Source organism: Triturus cristatus, chromosome 2_2, assembly GCF_964204655.1.
Source record: "Triturus cristatus chromosome 2_2, aTriCri1.1, whole genome shotgun sequence".
Taxonomy (NCBI): Eukaryota; Metazoa; Chordata; class Amphibia; order Caudata; family Salamandridae; genus Triturus; species Triturus cristatus.
The window spans coordinates 308789494-308806686 of record NC_140582.1 but is presented as its reverse complement, the minus strand read 5'-3'; the positions used below and the strand labels follow the sequence as shown (position 1 = coordinate 308806686).

Sequence of the window (17193 nt, the reverse complement as noted above, 5' to 3'; positions counted from 1 at the left end):
AAACGAAGTAGGGTGTTTGTCCCTACCAGGACATGCCACACAATAAAGGCACAAATCCTACCTTTCACTTACACAGTACCCTGCTCATAGGGCTACCTAGGGCCTACCGTAGGGGTGACCTATATGTAGTAAAAGGAAAGTTTCAGGCTTGGCAAGTAACGTTAAATGCCAAGTCAATGTGGCAGTAAACTGTGCATGCAGACACTGCAGTGGCGGGACTGAGACAGGTTTGAAAGGCTACCTCTGTGGTGGGGGCGGGGGGGCAAGCAGTGCTGAACGCCACTAGTAGATTTTAATTTACTGGCCCTGGGTGTAAGCAAATCATACCATGTTTAAAGGAGAGAGCACATGCACTTTAACACTGAATAGCAGTAGAAAAGTGCCCAGGGATCAAATACAGGACGAATGCAAGAAGTTTGGGTATAACCCTGCAAAAAGGGCCAGCTCCAACACTACCAAAACAAAGCCATTTTTGTAAAAGGAGACTAATGAAAGACTGGGAAAAAACACATAAGTACCTATCCAAGATTACAATTGTCACTTTTGACCAGCACACTAACAAAACGATCTCTGTGACAAACGCAGTAATCCACAGAGCTATGCACATAAAATACTGTTTTTGATCTGCATAGTACACGCTCTTTGCGGCAGGCATATTAACCCTCTGCTCTACCTGAGATGAGTCAAAACTGCTACTAGACAAAACTCCATCACTCTCCAGCAGGTACATAAATCACCAGAGTTATCGTGGCACTTTTATTGTTGCCTGAACACTGTTGGATATTCAATGAACTCTGCAGTGTTTTCAAAACGACTGCACTTCCACAAAATCGTCCCCCAGTAACGAAAGAGGCCCCTCACCCTTCCAGCCTCCCTGGAAACGCCTGATGCCCGATCCAGCCATACCGGCCTTGGACCTGACGGAAAATCACACTTTTGGTCAATTTCTGAGAATAAGGCAGAACTGTTCTGACAAACATGATTACAAGACACTATCTGCAAGATTGACTGCTAAACTCAAGGCCAGAAAACCAGCAAAAGTAGTCAGGAAAACTACAAGGCGAACACGTAATAATAACAGGGATGCTCTCTTAGATCATGTCCCACATAAAAAAGACAGAAGACCATTTAATCTGTGTCACAACACTCAATATTGCATCAGACAAGATCAGTAAAATTATCAATTGTGCCCTGAACTTACCAATCCAATGTTTTCATGTTTAAGAGGCAGACGTTTAAGGGACTCACTTGTCCACACACGTCCACTTAAACAAACCATGGGGAATGGCAGATACCAGGGATACTCCAGAAGGTTGTGGGGCATTATCCATGTGAAAGATGCAGCATGTGCCATTTGAATAAAACTACCAAGACAATTGATTTTGGCAACAGCATCAAGTGGGAACTAAGACAATTTATAAATTGCAATACCCACAGAGTAGTATACATGATCACGTGCCCTTGCGATCTACGTTACATAGGCATAAGTGACGGAAGTGGAATGGAACAAAATTCTGAGCAGCTCAAAGACTATCTCTAGGAATTTCAACTTTAAATACACTCAGTTTAACTTTCTACATATGACCTGCCTCACCCCGCATAGACTCAACATCATGTTGGGGACCACGGATCGTCAGTGCCCCAGATGCGAGATTCGGGACGCAGGATTTGCACATATGATGTGGGAATGCCCAGTCGTGCAAGAATACTGGCGCCAGATCATCAAGATCTTGAAACCCCCACGCAATAGAGGCCTGTCTCCTGGGACTGTTCCTAAGGGCCAAAGCCAGGAAAGTGGTCACTAGATTTGTAGATCTGGCACTGATACTGGCGAATAGGCGTATAGCCCTCTGCTGGCAGACTACAATAGGCCCCAAAGTAATAGACTGGGAAAAAGATGTTGAGGCCTGGGCAAGAGCGGAGGAACGGGTGCTAATTGAGGAGGATAAGCGAGGCATGAGACGTCGCCCGACTGCAGGAGTATGGCCCGGGGTACTGCGAGAATAGGATTCCAGGGGAGGAGACAAGGGGTAAAGCTCTACTAGTACCACATAGAACACAGAATCACAAATGATCAACCCCAACCTCTCACAAACTAATCCAGCACATGGAGGTAGGCAAACTAACTGAGAATGGACTTACTCCCCCATCCGACACTAACACTAGGGTCTCCCACACTCATTCTGGAGCATAGCCCCATACGGAGTGAGAGAAACTATGCAATTAACTAAATACTAGACCTCTGGTAGCCACAGTTGTTCAAAAGATTAATATATAAGTTGTTTTATTATGTTTTATTACAATGTAAAGAAATATCCAATTGACGACATTAATCTGGACTCCCTTGAGGCACATTGCGTGAACTGGGGATGGAATGTTTATCTGTACTGATATTACCAATGAATGCAACGCTACTCTTTTGTTTTGGAGAAATGTAACTCCTAAAGCACTGTATAATTGATGAAATAGTCCTCCTGTAATATAATGCCTAGCTGTATATGCAAAGTCTATAAAAATAAATGCCAGTAAAAAGACATTTATGTTACATAGGAATGACCAGACGATAGATGAACATTGCAGCAAACTGAGATGTGGCTGAAATACGACCAAAATGTCTGCACACTTTATTGAAAAAAGGACACAAAGTATCTGTTTACCAATGGGTGATCCTTGAACACATATCCGACATGACGAATTGAGATAGAAGACTACTAGAGAGAGAACAGCGTTGGGTCTTCAAGCTGAAAACACAGACTGAGGGCCTGAATGACAACATACCTAGGGGCCAATTTAGCACATAATCAGCTCATGATTCCATTCATGGTACACACAAAACAACTGTTCATACACCCTCTGAATCAATGTTTTTTATTGTGAATAACGTAGCTAGAGGAGTGTGATATATTTGGCCCAATAGCATTGTTTCCACATATATATCAGTTTTTTCCACATGTACATTATTAGTGATGTTTGGAGGTTACCTCAACACTCTCATTTATACATTTTTAGGAATTTTTGTCCTCTTATATTTACATCTACACACACATATACACCTACATACACACACACATTAAAATCTTTAATGAGGAAGGAGCAGTCCTATTTTTTCCTGCTCTCCCATTAAGACCATTTTTTTTCATCCTATTTGGATCACATTCACCAATCTTGTTCAACCTTTTTCCACAGCTAGTTTTTCTAATAAATATGTCTGCAATACCGAATAAAACAAAATAATCCCCTCCTGAACACTGCCATTGTAGTAAGCCTTGTTATTGATAATGGAACCAGGAAGTGGTTCCATTAATGCCTGCCATTTTCGCTGGGTGCGCGGTTTAGACTTCCAGAACTCAGCATCCTTAGGGGGACACAAGAGTGATGTAGGCATGCTGCTGTCAGCAAGGCATAGAGTTTAAAAGCTCGGTAGGAGAGCCTGCACATTTAACATGCAGATACTGATGATGCTAATTTAGAGTATTAGACCAGGCGAGACCTTGACGGAGTAAGTACAGGACAGCCGGCTGAAACCTCATTGTAGGACCACGCTGATATACTTAATGGTTAATACTTAATGACTAATTTTGCGTCCTTCTTTTTATGCAGAGTGTGACAACAGGCTTGCCTCGTAACCATGGGACCTATGGAGCACTAATTAGTGTTTCTTTATGTATGTGCTGTCCAGCTTGCATGCAGTATGTTTAGTGTGAATGTTTGATCACAGGGGTTACGTCCAGCAAGTGAGCTAGCTGTGCTCACATATTCCTTTATTTCACAGCATTTGGAGGCTCCTTTTCAGGTGCATGGGCAATAACACAAGATGGTGAATAATGAGATTTAATACAAGCAGCGTTTATGACTGCTACACCGTTTCTGGGCGCACTGGATTCTGCTTAGTGCCCATTACTATTGCAAGCTAATTCTCCCTTTTATTTTGCAGGTGAGTTGGAACAAATACTAAGTATGTGTATGGTTTATATTTGGCATGGCGTGATTGCATCTTATTATCAAGTAAAGTAAGGAGTGATCTCAGCGAGTGAGATTCATGGCCCTGACGAAAGGCACAGGAAAGGGTGGCAGACTCTTGTAGACCGAGCACAGAAAGGAAAGCAGGGTCAATAAACCAGAGTCAATTTTCCACCTTTTCTTTCTCATATTTTAATCATATTCATTGGAGGATTTAATAAAATAAGGTTTCCTACCAGCCATGGATTTGTAACTTAAAAAGAACCCCTCCATCTGCTATCCTTCATTATTTTGTGGCCTGATATCATTCAGTGCTCACAGGTAGAGCCCAATGATGCAGCATGCCACCAAGGGTAACCCTGGTGGATGGGGGTTATACTATAAAAAGCTTTTTGCTCAAAGGAAGGTCTAGACCATTCGTTGGAGTAGGGCTCTCTGTTTTGTGTTACAACTCTGATAGGAAGTCCTATGAACATTGATAGAGATGCTTCATCCAGAATAGGAATGATGTTTGGAAATCTAAAGCCAAAAGTGAAATCTTTGAGCCTGACAAACACCCCGAACCCACAAAAGAGTGCAGTCCACTGATACTATCATTACTTTCCTTGAGCATAATAGCAAACGCTCACCTAATGTTACAGCTTCATTAGTTTGCATTGCATGACTGTCTAGCTGTTAGAATTTAAAAACAGAAATATTTGTGAACAAATATGCCTGTAAATCACCCAATGGCCTGGCTGGGATGGCCAGGCCTTGCTACATCACTTTGCAAAAGTCCAACATCACTGGACATTTTCTCAGACCATTGAACTACCACTCTGAGTGAATCTTGAGCAACATTCAGGCTGGTTACAAATGTCATTTATAATCTAAATCAGGGGTAACAAAAGCTACTCCTGAAAACTCATTATTGACACCCATGGTCATGCTCAAGATTTACACGGGGCTTACAAGTGCAGTGTCAAACTAAACATATGTACTATATTAAAATGTAAACATTGAAATATACAATGATGAAGTGGTAAGGTTATTAGCTAATATATAGATTTGGTAAGTACCAGCTACCCGAAGGTGCAATAAAGAACCTTGGTAGTTGTAGTTCGGGAAACTCACAACACCAATGAGAATGGTTTGTTGGAGACACTTGCAATAAATATAGGCTGGCATCACTGATATGATGCCTTCCATGTACTTAGGTATGGATGAATGAGTTATTCTGCCTAAGCAAATATGTGTTGCAAAATCGACCCTGTAAAAAATCAGCCGAAAACCAGCCCTGGCAAAGAACTGGGCTGCACCCCCATCCCTCCTGGGGCGGGGGGGGGGGTTTAGGGGTGGACGAGCACTTTGCCAGGGCCGGGTTTGGTTCCCAGTGCGGCCCTGCCTGGCAATAAAGCGTGTGAAAAATGTATTTCTTACAGTAGCCTTTTATGGATTTCTCTCCTGCTGGCATCCAGGCAGTTCCCCACTGCCGGCCAATGATCTGCCTCACACATAATCTGTGCTTCAAAGCAAATTTTCATAGACACCGTATTAAAAATCCCTCAAACAATAAAGAGGAAAACACATTGGGTGGTCAGGTCACAACACAGGAGAAAACCTAAAATGAAATTGAAAAAATTCCAGAACTTATCGTGGGAAAGTCAGAGAATAACACTATTTATGCCTGATGTTAATAAAGGCACTCCTCTCAGTTCTTTCCCTCATCTGCTTCCCCTGAGAGAGCATTGTTCTGGGGTTGTCCTTCCAGTCATTCACAATCTGAAGTGAGGAAAGAAGTTCATCCTTAAAAGAGAACACTTACAAATAGCAATAAAATATTTTTAAAGAAAAGTCTGTTGGTCAAACTTTGGTAACTCTATTAATGCACTTTTTACCATTAGAGAGTACATCTCCCTTATTTGCAAAGACATTTTTACAAGTTGTAATTCTGCATCTGGTAGATTTTCTCGTAAGGTTTAATTATATAAATAACTTTCATTAAATACACAAAAATCACTACGCATGCACATCTAAATCTGTACGAACAGTACATTAAATTGTGCAAATCTAACACTAACCAGGTAGAGTTTCTACAAGCATGACAATATGCCAGTTACTAATTATTTCTATGATACAAATGAACTGTAGCATATGTTAATTCTCTACAGGAAACGTGGAGAAGCTCATGCACCTACTCTTACTTTGACTATCAGGGTGTCCTTGGATTTTCATATCCCATTCACACATTTACTAGGACCAGTCTCAGTTACATGGGTCCCCATCAAATTCCCAGTGATTCCTGGCACGCCCATCCCACAGAAGGGGGTGGAGCTTGTTAATGGCCTGTGGAAGTGTTAAAGTGTGTTTTGCACACCCTAAGTACTTTTAAAAAGGGTGATTAGAGTTAAGCATGGGCCCGTTAATTTATAATTTTCATAAATTTAAGTTTTACATAATCTTCATGTTTGAGATGTATTGCACTAGAATATATATCGACAACAGAATATCATTGGGCTAAAATATCGCAGTAAAAATATCAAGACCCAAAATATTATGAAGGTACTTTTAAATAGGTAAGCATAGGTTTACTATACTCACATAGGTGTACTTTGACAATATGTATATTAGGAAGGTCCGTAGATGTGGAGTAAAGAATGGTAAAACTATACTTACCTATATAAACTTACTTTCATGATATTTTGGCCAAACAATATTTTTGCCCTCATATTCAGCCATACAACAGTTTGAGCATTGCAAGGTCAACCTTAGCTGGTGTCCATAATGGTTTGTAGCATGAAACTGATATTGTGTGTTTTACAGTACAGACCTTTTGGATTCATAGAATTGGAGCCTAATTGTTGACCTCTGCTTGGCAGTAATGGAGGAACCGGATTCTTCCTTCAATGTGAATTAAAAAAATGGTTGGGCTGATATGGCATTCACCTCATTGTCTAAAGTACATTTTTCTGGCCTGATTCACAAATAATTTTTTTTAAGTTGGGTATATATACATCATCACAAACCTCTTTCTACTACTCTTTCCAATGCACTACCCTATTTTTCACCCTATACCTTATCAATATATCCTCTACCTCCACTCTCTCATTCCTTCCAAACCCCATACCACTACCATGATCCCCAAAATAACCCTTTCTACACTGTTCCCTACTCAACCCCTCCTTGCATCATCTCATACCTCTTTTACTATTCCGATCCCCCAAAACAAGCCTTTCTAAACCCTTCCCTCTGACTCTTCCCCCTCCACATCCCATTTACTCATCCCAAGCCTTCTACTACTGCTATGACCTCCAAAACAAACACACGCTAAAAACCCTTCTTCTTCCAATCGCTCCACTATCCTTTTCAATCCAAATAACAGACTAACAAGTCCACCTCTCAAATTAATTTTCATATTTTACTATACTAATTCACCACTAATTCTTAATGGCTTCCGGAGTAGTGTGCTACTCACCAAATAAGCAGTTCAACACCTCATCAAGGATAGCAAGCTCTATATAAATGCAAGTCTTTTTCCCTCTTCTATCCCTGCACTATCCTTCTCAACCCAAATAACTGACTAATATACCCACCACTCAAATTACTTTCATATTTCACTATACTAATTCACCACTAATCCTTTATGGGTTACGGAGTAGCGTGCTACTCGCCGAAAAAGTACTTTGACGCCTCATCAGGGGTAGTAAGCGCTACATGAATGCAATTGCAATACAATTATATCTATATATCTATATATATATTCACTGAAAAAACCATAGGTTTCACACATGTTATAGTTAGCTGGACATTTTACTGATAAAAAACCAATGAAATTCCCCCGTTATAGTTACTGTAGGCAACTATAACTCACGCGACCGTAATCCTCTGCTGATGCTAATACTGCATTTAGACACTTATTTGCCCATGTCTTCTTCCATTAAATTTTAGCTATACATATATTACAAATATTTTTTTTTCATAAAGACACATATGTCATCAGCAGAGGATTACGGTCGCGTGAGTTATAGTTGCCTACAGTAACTATAACGGGGGAATTTCATTGGTTTTTTATCAGTAAAATGTCCAGCTAACTATAACATGTGTGAAACCTATGGTTTTTTCAGTGAATTTGCAAGGTTTTTTAAATGCTAATTCCTAACTATAACGTGTGTGAAACCTATGGTTTTTTCAGTGAATTTGTACGTTTTTTTAAATGCTAAGTTACTTTACGCCATTTGTGGCGTGCGCGCCCACTTAACGCAGTTCGTTCCGTGCACGCACGGTGCGCTTCGCGCACCGTCCGCGCACAGTGAGCACGCGGTGCGCACGTTACGCTACATGGGCCATGAACGCACGATGCGCTTCGCGCACCGTGCACACATGAAGGAAATATGTTGAGCATCGCTGTGATAGGTAAAATATATGTTAGTTTTAACACTAATAAGTTCGGGCACCTTTTGCACACGGGGTGGGGAGAATGTGGATATTTTTTATTTATTTTTTTTAAATTTATTACCGTACGCGTACGGTAAGCGTAATCGGCGAAATTTTCGAAAAAATTAAAATTGCCTTTTTTCCATTGGGAGATCGTTGGGGACTCCCTGGACATGGCTAGGTGCTTGGGAGCTGTCTAAACAGCCCCTTTACATGTTTTGGGGCTTTGTTTTTCAACCCACTGTCAGAGTGCGAGAGAGAAGATGGCGGCCGCAGCTTCCTGGTTTCGACCGATTCGAATGTTTACTAAGATCTAACAGCCAATCAGAATCGCGCTCGCGCACGTCACCGTACGCGTACGGTAAGCGCACCGTAAGCGCACCGTAAGCTGGCTCAGATATATATATTGATTTAAAGGCTATTTTCTCAGAATCTACTGAACAGATTTACACCAAACCTACAAAAGGCACTTCCTTGACCTGAGGACTACCTCTCTGCCAAATTTCATGTAATTCTGTTCAGCCGTTCGGGCTGTAGCTGTGTCTAAAGGTCCTATGGAAAAATGCATGGGAAAAACGCGTTTTGGGACCCCCCTTTTATCTCAGCCCCCGCTTGACGAATACCCCCGAGACTTTCAGGGTAGGAGCGGAGCGTAGCGCCCCACCTATTTTGAAAAATTCGCGAGGATTCGTCAACCGGCGCCAAAGTTATTCAAAATAGAATGTTGCGGATTTCCTATGGAAACGTGGTCCTAACTATAACTACCAACTGGCGACCGCCAGTAGGTAATATATGTGTATATATATATATATATATATATATATATATATATATATATATATATATATATATATATATATATATATATATATATATTCATACACACACGCAGTTGATATTTCTTCCTACAGTTTATCCAGAGTCGGAGTTTTATGGGTTATGCAAAAATAAACAGGAGCATGCATGACAATCTACACAAATAGTAGAATTCAGGGCCTTGAGTGCATATCCTTATCCCCTGTAATTACAATGCAATAAAGAAAAGAATTGGAGAAGATGTGCCTAGTGCCTATACCTTGAATGAAATCAAAGGAGGATTGCCCATAAAATGAGGCTCGGGTCAGAGGTAGTTTATAAAATATACAAAATGTGAGTCTCCAATCCACCTGGTCGGAGGCTTTTTCGAAGACATTAACTCCATCCACCATAAACTGAGATAGGCCTCTCCAGAAAAAGAATTAACCAGAAACAGAGTATCATCATCTTCTATATCTGAACACAAAGACAGCCATCACACCGAGAACCGCAGACACAGTTGATTAATGAATACGACAAGCTTCTTTTTGGTAATTATAACCCAACAAACCATCTGCTCTCAATGAAGGATCCCAAACTCAGACTTTCTGACGGGAGAAAATATCAAAGTGGCAGCAGAATACTTTTTTTAATGTAATATCAGCAACGAATCACAGAACTCATACATAAAATTGCTGTGATACCTTCGAATATGAAACGTTTCAGCAATAACTAATCCCATATGGAATGCCAATAAAGTGTCCCTGAATTCAATTGAATCTAATGACACTGAGAGAACAGAGAGCGAAAAGAAAAGCATCAATGGCACAGAAAGAAACAAAGGCTGAGGCAGATTGAGAGAGGAAGACAGAATGAGATGGTCTGGAATGTATATGTTTGCTTCTAAATAATAAAAATTAAAAAGAGATTGCCTGGAATTTAAAGTCTAAATGGCCCCTTCATATCATTCATAAAGTGGGCTACAAACCATACCCAAATAGTTTCTTTGACTTTGACACCATTTAGTTTTTTGTATTTAAAATGGCTAACAGAAGTAAGTGACTTTCAGTGAGCAACTAAAAAGACTGTCGTTGTGTCAAGAGAAACAAATGTAAGGAGTAAGGAGTGTAATGTAATTTGATTTAAACAACATATGACACTGATATGCCTTATACAGACGTAAAGTATCTTTCTTGAAATGGCATGACTGAAAATGTGTTAACCGCCACATACCTGATCGGAATGCTATTGCGTGTCCACGTGATCTCTGGCTCTGGGTTGGAATCCACGACGCACATGAAGGTGGCTACCTCTTCAACCAAGGCATCCAGGGTTTCAAGGGGAGTGGTGATTAAGGGGGCTATAAGAAGAGAGCAAGAGAAAGGCATTGGAACATTCACTGAAAAAGAAAACATTTGCTTTCCTGCATAACATGATAATGGCTAACCTATACAACGCTATATGGACTCCAGACATTACACCCTACTAATTTTTCATCTTACCTATGGTGCATTAGTATTATTCTAAATAATGCAGGGGCAGGCAGCACACTGCTGGCATCTTACCAACAGCGCTCCATTGCATTCTGGTAAATACAGTTTGCTCTAATTTCATTAACTCACAAGCAAGGAAGTGTACCCTTTCAGTTGGTGCAGTCAGTGCTGGCATTTCTGTGCATTCCTGCACAGGTGTTTCTGGGTGATTGGCCTTCCTGGTGACCCCCCCCCCCCCCCCCGCATCTGGGCGACTGCCTTATTGGCCCCTGAAAATGATGGTTTCCAGTGATCATTAAGCCATTTGGGCAATTGTAATCTTCTGGTCAGAGTTTTGGGAGACTGATGCAGAGAAATAAATAACTTCTGATACTCATGATAGATCAATACATATCTAGGCCAGGCTGCTTAGCTAGCCCCAAGGGTAAACCTTAGTTGCCAAATGCTCAATCTTAAAAATGAGTTATGTTTCCAGGGAGAGTTCTTGACTGAGCGGTGCTGATATCAGTCCTAGGGAGGATCCCACAACCGAGGCATCCACTAGCTATTTAACCTTAAAAAGAGCCCTCAATGAGAAAGCAGAGCATTTTGATTTGTGTTAGTGCAGGTCCATGGGAAAACTTTGGTGATTGAGAGCTATCAGTTAAGAGTAGAGAGAACTTTTTAATCTAGATTATTTGTCAAGTACCATGTCTGCAGTCTTGCATTTAAGAGATACAGCTCTAGCAATAATTTAGCATAATGCCTTGTATTTATTTCGAGTGGACTTGACAGTCTCAGAGTAAAATTCAGTGCTTTTTCTGTAGATATGTGATAGCGTAGTTTGTATCTACTGAAAGTGGGTACATCCAATGTGTACCTTCTACCATAGTCCGAGCTCTGAGTTGCCAAGCAGTAGTGACAGTGGATTTTAGTTCCGTGGTTGTTGCATAGTAATCCTGTGGTCCCTCATTTTTTTTGCTCACAGGTACTGGTAGTAACTGACTCTGACTGCACCAGACAGACATCACGTTTTTGTAAGAGGAGGATGTTAGTGAGCAATACAACCCTAGATATAGGGCCCAGTTTTGAGTATTTGGGTATAAAATTGACCTAGAATTTATGCTGGATACCACAGGTAGAAAAAGCACATTTATCCCGATCCAACATACTGGCTATATGGGGAAAATCCATAGAAAAACCTCATCCAAAAGGGTGGCTCTGGCACTTGAAATATACACTGTAAAGGCCCTAGAGCGGTTTTATATGGTGCAGATTTGTGGGGTTATTCACACACAGAGAGCCTTTCCATAGTGGAGCACAGGTTTATGAGAACCCTACTGAATCTCCCAGTAAGCACACCGCTGACCCCCCTGTACATGGATAAGGCCCAAAAGAATAAAGCCCACAAGATAGAGTCCAGAATGTTGACCTATTGGTCTACCCTCGATTCCTATCGGGAGGGAATTAAAGATCTTTTGGTCCGACAGTATGCATCGAAAATTCCAGGGCTCTGTGCTATCAAGGCCCTACTTTATAGACTGAATTGGGAAAAGCATTTGACCACTCCAGAGAGTATGTGTTTAATGGCAAAGCCAGCACAGCATATAGGGAATATTCTGGGAGAGCGTGGCAATAGACAACGTTGGACAGTGCAAGGGCTCTTTATCTGGGGTCTTTCATTGACAGGAAACCAATGGCTTTTTACGAAAGTGCCATCTAGGAAATTGTTCTTCCACTAGCAAAGAAACTCTACCTTCAATTTAGGTAAGGCACCCTAGCTGTGAAATCATTCACTGAAAGATGGCATCAGGGAAATGGTCCATATAATGATCTGCGTGTAAGTTGTAAAGGGTGTTCTGAATTGCTTATCCATTTTTTGCCTCTGCTATAAACACATACGTGTAAAATGGACTGTCCCCTTGTGGAAAAATCTGGGTTGTAGGGAATTCCAGGAATCGTTTAGATTATTGCGATGTGACATTAGATCGTGTTTTTTTTGTCTGGCTATGTTTTTAAAGGCATTTTGGATTAAGCGTGCAAAACTCTTACAGTCAGCTACCTATCTATGAAAAGACTCACTTGATGTGGGTGATGCACTATGGTGGGACATTTAATATTGCTGTAGATCCCAACCGTGATTTCTGCCTTCCTATGCTTTTAGACAGTGGCTTGTGTTATGAAATTTGTAGTTTTATAATATTGTTCTTTAAAAAAATGCTAGCTGGAGCTTTTTTTATATATTGATATAAGTATAATTTATTGATATTTATATTTGCATTTTTATGTATATGTGTATTGTGGCAATTTTTTTGTTTATACTTTTATGAACCATAGAGATCGAAATAAAGTTCCTTGATGTTGATGAGGACTTTGAATGTCCCTAGGCTCTGCCTAAATAGGCCCAGAGCCAGTGCAATGCTGCAATCACACATAGAATACAGTGAAAATACCTATATACACTAGGGTAGCCTATGGATTAGGGTACCCCTATGATTGGCATGACCTCCCCTATAAGGCCCTAGGAAATATTAGGGCAGGGAGATTATCCCTAGTATATATTAGTGCATGGCAGTTTAGAGGCCAGCAGCCTTACTGTACTTGCATGTGTGCACTGCTGAGGCCTGAGGGCAGTTTAAAAGCAGCCCTGTGTTGCTACAATATTTTAGCACATTAGGTACCCCCAGGGTCTCCTCTAGGTGTCCCATGAGTGGGTGGTGGGGCAGGTACTTTTAAGGAGTGCGCATCAAATAGGTTTTATATGGCCTAGGGCTAGTGAAATTGCATATTTCACTTCCCACATTAATCAACCTTTGTGTTAGGAGCACTGTGGAGTGACGATCTGCAAGCTTTTTACATATACAGAACCCCTAAAGTCTCCCCTATGTGTTCCAGGGTGGGGGGTCCTGTAGATATAGGGAGAGTCCTTAAAAATGTTTTTTATAAGCCCTGGTGTTAGAGAAATTGTCCAATTTATTTTCCCCAATTGCAGCTCCCCAGCCACATAGGTTAACATGGCAAGAATTAATTAATTAAGAATTCCCACCAGGAAACATAAAAAAATATAATTCAAGGGCTTAGTATTATGGTAGTTATAAATCGAACAATATGCTATTGTTGAATTTATCCTAAAATATACGGACAAGAAGTTATAAGACTTTCTTGTCAGTAAGCCAAAATTCAGCCTTCCAGTGATCTGCCCTGATTGGTGAGAGTTAAGTGGATTATCCAGGCTGCTTTGATGAGGTGATAAGTAGCCCTGGGGTAAAAAGCCATTCTGGGAGAAGAGGGTTCTGCTCCAAATGAATGCCAGGGCAAAGGGGAGGGGTCGTAAACCATGCTCTTCAAAAGCGGGAGGGAGAGGCAGAGGAAACCAGTTTCATTTATACCTCTACCCTCTGAACTCAGCCAGATGGCAGTCCTAAGGAAGGAATGTGCAGATGCCAGGGGGAGGGAGCCTATGGAGATGAGCCATCCTGGAGGTTGGTTTAGCCAGCTCTTGCCTCTCTGCTGAGACTTTAGCCATATTTAATTTTGGAGAAATTGTGCTATCTGAGAGACCATAGTACTATACTTTGGAGGAAATAGACCTTCTCTGTGGTGTTGCCCTGCACCTCATTGGACAGGAGTGCCCTTCTGTGTGACCCCAGAGAACACTGAATAAGTATCAGAGACAGGCAGTGCCTCTCAGATCTGCTGCGTCTAACAAGAATAAGAAGGGTCCATGCTAGAAGTTTGATTTGCACTAACAAAGCCCTGCACTGTGAAGACTGTGCCTGCTGCACAATCTAGAACTACAGCCTGTGGACCTAACTTGCTTCAATAGGACTAAAGAGTGGACTCCCTGCAAGCTACAGGTTAACCGAGCTCACCTGGATCATCACCACCAAGAATCCCCAGCCTGAAGTGAGTCCAGTGGATTTGTAAGGGGTTGGTCCTAGTGGATTGTGGGAACTGAAGTCCAAACATTTTAAGGACCATCTTTGAGTTTCCAGAGTAAGTTCTGGACATGATGGGACCCTCTGGGGAGCTTCAGGAAGAAGTTCCAGAACTTTGGAGCAACTTTGAAAAAAGCTCCATAAGAAGGCCAACTCGACCTGGCAATCCAAGCCGGTGACCCTCAACCACAACCCGCCCGTCTGCTCAGGTTCGTACCGCTGAAAAGCTCCAGGGGTCCAACTTCCAGAGTTTGACCAGAGGCTGGTGGAATCCCAAGCTGGCAAACCCTCACCTTGGCTGGCCTGGTGAAGAACATTGAGAGACCCCTGAGGAAAAAGCTCCGTAAAACTTTCTATGTCCGAGCGTGGAGGAGGTGACCGGGACCAACCATGAGAGGCAAGTCTCCCACCTTCAACCGCGAGCCGGCCTGGATCTCTCGTTCATCCCGCTGGAAAGTTCCGGAAGTCTTACTTTAGTAGGTTTGACCGGGATCTAGTCACAAGGCAAGCCGGCGAACCCTCACCGAATCCAGACTGGCTGAGAGCTTCGAGGGACCCCGGGAAGCAAAGCACCAGAAAAGTTTCTAATTCATAAGGTGAAAACTTGGACCAAGGCCTACTGCAAGGGGTAGCCATGCAGGGCTCCATTGCGGGCAGCCTGAAACCTTGACCCCTTCTAGAGTGACCAGATGTCCCAATAGGCGCTAAAGGTTTCAATATGCTAAATCTTTAAAAATTCATATCTCCGGTTCCCTACATTGGATTTTTTTCATCTTGGACTGTGTTAGTGGCCTTATTGCCAGTGGTAGATGCATATTTACCACTAATAATAATCCACTTTCCAACAACGGTACAGACTTTTTTACCTGCACAAATATTGAGGAGGTTATCTTCCCCAGAAAAGTTCCATTGAGTTCCCCGTACCTGAGCTCCTTGTCCATCCTGAAGTGAGATGTGTGTGCAGGTTTATTCCTCACTGGGTTGGGCCTACAGAGGAGGTGACTATTTGGCGCAATGTGCAAGGCTGGTCAGGATGGGGGTTCCTCTGCAAACAGTCCTTAGTTTTGGTCGCTAGGACTGCCTGCCTGTTAATTTATTGGCGTGCAGTTCGTAGCACGGAAGCAGAAGTACAGGAATTTAGAAGTCCGCGGCATCGATCTTTGGATGGTGCTTTCTAGGTCTCGCCTAGGCAGCGCGCATGCACTGCTCTAGGAGGGCCTTTAGCCATCGGTCTTCACTTTTCAAGCACTGCACTCGTGCTTGTGGCGGCATCCACCTTGCGGGAGCGAGCATCAGCACGCCAAAAGCAGGAGTGCAGTGCTTGAAAAGTGAAGAATGCTCTCCCAAGTGTGCGTGCGCCTCTCTCCTCGCCCACACGACCCGGCCACTCACTCGCTACGCCCTCTCCGTCTCCTTTTTGCTCGTGCACCCACAGAGCAGCAGATTTGTTCTTTGGGTTAGTTGTTCCCATCACCGGGATCCGACCATTACACTAATTCGCCATCAGAATCAACCTTGCACCAAATCACCAAGCTGCTGCCGCTGCTACCCCAAACCCCCATCTCTGTAGATAACAGCAGCAGGTTCTGCTACAGCCGAGACAGTCTATCGGCGCCAGGTCTGTATCTAATGCTTTCATCCGCTTATCGAGCCCATAAAAGCGTAGAATCAGAGCACGATGCAGCTCGAGCAAAAGTGTTTGCGCCCGGCAGTAACATGTGTGGTCTAAGTAGCCAATCAGCATGTTGAAATTCCATGCAAGTACTAGGATTGGCTTAAGAGGCAACATGCTCCAATCTTAGGTCACCTTACACATTACAATCCCTCCTACTTCCAGATGACTCCTAGAATAGATTCAGCCGTAGGATTGGTTGTTTTGAGTCCTGGAAGTTCTGGAATTAAAGATACATGTGTCCTATAAACTAAAGCGCTCAATAACAGAGTAGGGACACTGGATTGTAATTACAAGCGGTCTGTGTAAGTAACGGACAGGTTGTCTTCTTGTCTGCTTATTATTGACTTATAATAATAATAAGAGCAATAATAATAAATGATAATGTTCTGTTTAACTTTTCTGAGTTGCTAGCGCCCTGTTCTGTTTAACTTTTCAAAAGCGAGCGCGCTGGTTCTTTATCTGACATTTTTGGGTTTTCTACTTGATCCACTTGTTAAAGGGTCAATTGGCTAAATTCCAGTTGGGTAAATTCATATGCACGATACCTGTAACTCTGGTTTGGCGTCAGTGATGTACAGTATCGATTTGATTTGGGCTCAATTGATTCCTTTTGTTGATTCTTTTCAGCTGTTCATTGCATTTTTCATGACGCCCGCTGCTTCCTTATTCATGTCCCCAGTGGCCCAACGCACGAATGGGATGTCTTAATTGCACTGGTTGCCTGTTGACATTTTTGAAAAACAGTAAGTACCACGGTTTTTGCAGGCAGGCACTCATCAAGAATTTAATACCGCTTTTCAGTATTGTCGCTCGCTATTTGCTGAGCACTTGGATTTATTCCTGTTCTTTTTCTATTGCAGTCCCTTCTGTGCTAGAAAGGGAATGGACTTAGCCTGGGTTCCCATAAATTGGCTATTGGGGGTGGCAACAGGAAGGGGTT

General features: G+C 42.2%; 1 protein-coding gene across 1 annotated transcript in view; it reads right to left on the bottom strand.

Annotated features, from left to right (window-relative positions):
- Positions 1 to 17193, bottom strand: part of MUSK (muscle associated receptor tyrosine kinase) — a 743472-nt gene that overhangs the window by 595020 nt on the left and 131259 nt on the right. Inside the window, exon 2 of the mRNA XM_085641353.1 lies at positions 10402 to 10528. Within this exon, the coding sequence (XP_085497479.1) occupies positions 10402 to 10528 (127 nt within the window). The remainder of the gene's footprint in view (positions 1 to 10401; positions 10529 to 17193) is intronic.